Raw genomic sequence first — 4,678 nt, forward strand, 5'->3', positions numbered from 1 at the left:
CTAGAAATGGTGCACTATTTTCCTCCTCTTCTTTGTAGAGAACAACCATCTCTGAGGCTGTATATTTTGTTCCCTTCTTGATGAAGCAGTGCAGGGACCAATTCCTTTATGATCATTACTGGAGTCAACAGCAGCTAATGTAGCTTTCAAGCTTGACAGCTGGCGTTTTAAAACTTCCAGTTGCCCTTTAGAAGATATTGCGTCAATTACTTCAGCAAATTTTCTCTTCATTTTCTCCTTCTCCTGAGTTAAATCTGAAGATTCAATATTTCCAATGTTGAGTTCGACCAATATACTTTCTTTTTCACTTACTGCTGATTCCCCTTCTTCATAAATATGTAATATATCTTCGTCATCTTTAACATCACGAAAATTACTGACATTCACTGAGCTGGATGACTGTCTTGTTTTATATAGGCAGACAGACTGAATATGTTTACACATGTTCCATCTTATACTCGAATCTACACATGAGAATATATACTGATGTATGCAAGCCTGACAGTCAATACAAATCAATTTACAGCCGCAGTCTTGCACATTTTGCTGTACAAAATAAGTGATGTCCACTTCAGAAGTAGATGGTACAAGCCTGCCTTTTCTTTCTTCAACTATGCGTTCCTGAACCACCTTAGAACTTAAGTCATGCTTTGAGCGAATACCCTGGAGTTCGTTTATCAGTTTTCCCTTGGTCAGAATTATGAGCCTGTCATGTAATTTGTCCCTGACGAAGCTCATTAATGCATGAATGGATCTGTCAAAAAGTCGTTTTACACGTTTACCAAGCAAATATATGTATTTTATTGTTCGATGCATCCTTTCAATATGCGTGTTTGTATTTATACCACTGTTGGCTCTGCAAAAATATGCCCAGCACCTGGTGCTTTTAGCATAATGTTCTTGGAGGTAGAACCCAAACTCAACTGTTACAGGATCTGAAACCATGTGCTCCAGAGCTAAAGGAAATGCTTGCTCGAATGTTATGACGTCTCTTTCCTGCATTAAACTCCTCACTAGCTTATAAGTTTCAACCTATCCTTCCTTTGATTTGATTTTAATACATATATTTTTCCTCCATGCCCTGTCAGTATGCCACGAGCAATAAAGTCTTCTCACAGGTTCTTCCATTTGTAAAAAGACTCAGCTAAAACTGACATGAACACTTGAGGATGTACTTTTCCTACTTTAATCTTTATTTAATTAAAAATAATGACAGCACATCTTGATCAGACCTGTTTGAGGTAAGAAAAGCACAAGGAAAACCTTGTCTCAAGTCGTCAAGCACAAGAAGTGTAATTAACTCGAAACCATAACCGTTAGGTCCATGAGTTCCATCGAGGCAAATACAGTCACTGCCATGCTTCTTCAGAATTTCACATTGAGCATTGTTCATATTGATGAGGACAATGTCTTGACTTCTCAGGAGAGGATGACGTTGGCTGCTTGTATCTTGTAGTTTGTAGAATAAAACACAGGGATTATCGCTAGCATTGATTTCGTTTACCCACGCTTCTATGCTGATGCCATCGTCTTCTGTCTCATGACCTCGGAACGTAAATTATTACACTGCTCAATGTTGTATAAATCTTTTTTTTGTCAGTAGATAGATACGCTCTAGCATGGAATCAGATAAAGTGTCTCTTACTTTGTCGAGTATCGCTTGCAATGGTACCTTGTTTGCGATGTCAACGGCTAACTTGTTTCTGTCTTCTTCTGTCAAATCTAAATGTCTAACACCATTTTGATGACCCACATGAGTAACCACGTATTTTACTTTGCAGCTACCATCCCCAGCTTCGGTTACTTCAATGCTGGAACGACATACACCTCCTATTTTGTTAGTGCCTTGGATTTTCATGCGACGAATATCTTTACTCTTAGATACATATTGCCCTGAACGATGGCATACAAAGGAATGCCGAGTGACATTGTCCAAAGTACGATACGACCCACATTTTTTTGACGTAAAGTGACAACGTTTTTCTCTCAGTCTGCTTCTTCCACTCACTGAATTCCTGGAAGATGCGAATTCCGTCTCTTGAGATGCTATCGACACAGTATGTTTCATTGACAAGTGACCATAATAGTTTTTCTTCGAAAGAATTGAATATTGGACAATGGGCATTTCACTTTCATAAAACTATTTTCCAATCCACATTCCTTTCTTTCGTGGCACATTACATTGCGCTCATGGTTGAACTGTTTGCCACATAAACTACACAAATATTTATAAAACTTTTGCACTTTTATTTGTGGAGCGATATCATTTTACTTTCCTGGATGTATCTGTGATATATGTGTCTTCAGGGTCTTGTTATAGCTGTAGCTTTCTCCGCCCTCTGAACATGTGTATCTCTTATCTGGATTCATCATATTTCTGATGGTGTTGTCCTAGTTCAAGAAGGAGAAAACCTTCACACTTTCACAACACCTCGAAGATTTCACACGACTGAAACGGAAACTACACATGTGACATATACACAATAGACCACATAGGCTACTAGCATCAGGCCGCTATTCGCCGAATATGCCATTTTGTGGGTCGTCTGCTGCATCGGCTCTTTTCGCGAACGCTCGGCTCTAGTGCCGCAGTTGCTTGTCACCCTGTAGACAAGTTAATAGGGCAGAAGACATGATGCAGAAACCTGCACTACCTGAATTGACAGTTAGACCATGCATTATAGGTAAACCGATCCAAATGCAACGATTTGTCTGCGCAGACGTATGTGCAACAATAAATCGCCGCAAATCAACTGCTACCTCGCCATTAAATTTTGAATTGAATTGAATTGAATTTTATTTCATCCTGTAAGATTACATTGTGTACAGTAAATGTACATGTAACATAGGACATGTCAAAGTAGTAACATTCATTATCACTGATTTTTCTATCCCTTTAGCTTACATTTTTACATCATTGATAATGAATAACAATATATACAAATTTAATGGCATAAGTATTCTGCAACACTGTAGAGCTCTTTTTCAATGAGATAGCTTTAAGTTTCTTTGGAAAATCATTGTCAAGTACACTATCTTGCAGGTTTTTAGGCAGACTACTTAGTAGTCTGATACTAGAATACTAGGGTCCTTTTTCTAGCATTGCCAGTTGGTGTGGTATGCTCTGTACTTCATTCTTCCTTCTTGTATTGTGGGTGTGTACACTAGCATTTGTAATCCAGTCCCCACTACCTTTTGTGATGTACATTATTGTTTTTTATATATACAACGATGAAATAGTTAAGATACCTAACATCTTGAAACAGTTTCTACACTTTTCAGAGGTCTTTCTTCTTAAAATGGCCCTAACTGCTTTTTTTTGTAATGTGAACACTCGTTTTATCTCTTGTTTGTTTGAGTTTCCCCACACAGTCACTCCATACTGTAAGTATGGTTCGAAAAGTCCATGATACACTGTACACAGAAGGTTCTTGTCTGAATACTGTGATAGTTGCATCATTAAGTACATGACAGAGCTCAGTTTCTTAGAGACATTATTAATATGTTTTTTCAGTTTCAGTTCATTGTCCACAAGAATACCTAAGAATCTAGCAGATTCCATTTCTTCCACCCTTGTTCCATCAACCTCTAAATCCATGTCTACAGTCTTCTCCTTGTTTTTAAACACTTCATACATAGTTTTTTTTAGATTTATAACCAGTTCATTTTCCAACAGACATTGAGCTGTCACATTTGCAGATATGTATGCTCTTCTCTCAAGCTGTTCCATATTTTGGTCACTATTTAGTATTGTCATGTCATCAGCATACAATATTTTCTTTTCTTCCTCCTCAACACCTAAATCATTAACAAACACATTAAATAACAATGGCCCCACTACCGATCTCTGTGTCCCTCCATATTTGATGAGTTTGGTTTCTGATTGGTATGAGTTTCCTAATGATACATACTGCTTGCGGTTCCACAAGTATGATTTTATCCATTCATCTGGTTGCCTTCGAATGCCATAGTTGCCTAATTTTTGTATCAGCATTTCATGGTCAGTGGTGTCAAATGCTTTCGAAAGATCCAGAAACATTGCAGAGACAACCTTTTTCATCTAAGGACAGTAAAATGTATTCTGTTAGACTGACAATTGCTGATTCTGTAGATTTACCATTCCTGAAACCATGTTGTGAGGGTATGAGAATGTTGTGTTTGTCCAAATAATTAACTAATCTGGTATACATAAGCATTCCTAGGATTTTCGAGAAACCTGATATAAGTGAAACTGGTCTGTAGTTGTTGGGGTCGTCCTCATCCCCTGTCTTGTACACTGGCACCACCTTCATTATCTTCAGTGTTTCTGGAAAAAATTCCATCTCTGAAAGAACAGTTTGTAATGTTCAGCAATGGTTTAATTAACTGCTCACTTACCAGCTTTATTACATGATTTGATATTTCATCACCACCAGCTGATTTCTTGGAATTCAGTTTCTGTATAGCTTTTCGTAGTTCATCTTCCATGACTGGTCTTAAGAAAATATTACTGCATGATCTTTTTGGTACCTTAATGTTCTTCTGTTTTTGACTATTTCTTCCCAATTTTAAGTTTTCTACTACACTGATATAGTTATAATTCAGTATATTTGCTATTTCCATACCATCTGTGACCACTGTGTTGTCTATTTTAATGGACCTAACACCTTCTTTGTTTGACCCATCTTTTACTTTCTTT

At 37.5% G+C, this 4,678-nt stretch overlaps 1 protein-coding gene across 1 annotated transcript; it reads right to left on the reverse strand.

Annotated features, from left to right (window-relative positions):
- Nucleotides 1-1,002, reverse strand: LOC124775862. Its single transcript, XM_047250695.1, has one exon. It carries the CDS (start codon nt 1,000-1,002, stop codon nt 1-3), a length of 1,002 nt encoding a protein of 333 aa, XP_047106651.1.
- Between the last annotated feature and the right edge of the window lie 3,676 nt (nt 1,003-4,678).

This window comes from Schistocerca piceifrons, chromosome 2 (assembly GCF_021461385.2).
Source record: "Schistocerca piceifrons isolate TAMUIC-IGC-003096 chromosome 2, iqSchPice1.1, whole genome shotgun sequence".
NCBI lineage: Eukaryota > Metazoa > Arthropoda > Insecta > Orthoptera > Acrididae > Schistocerca > Schistocerca piceifrons.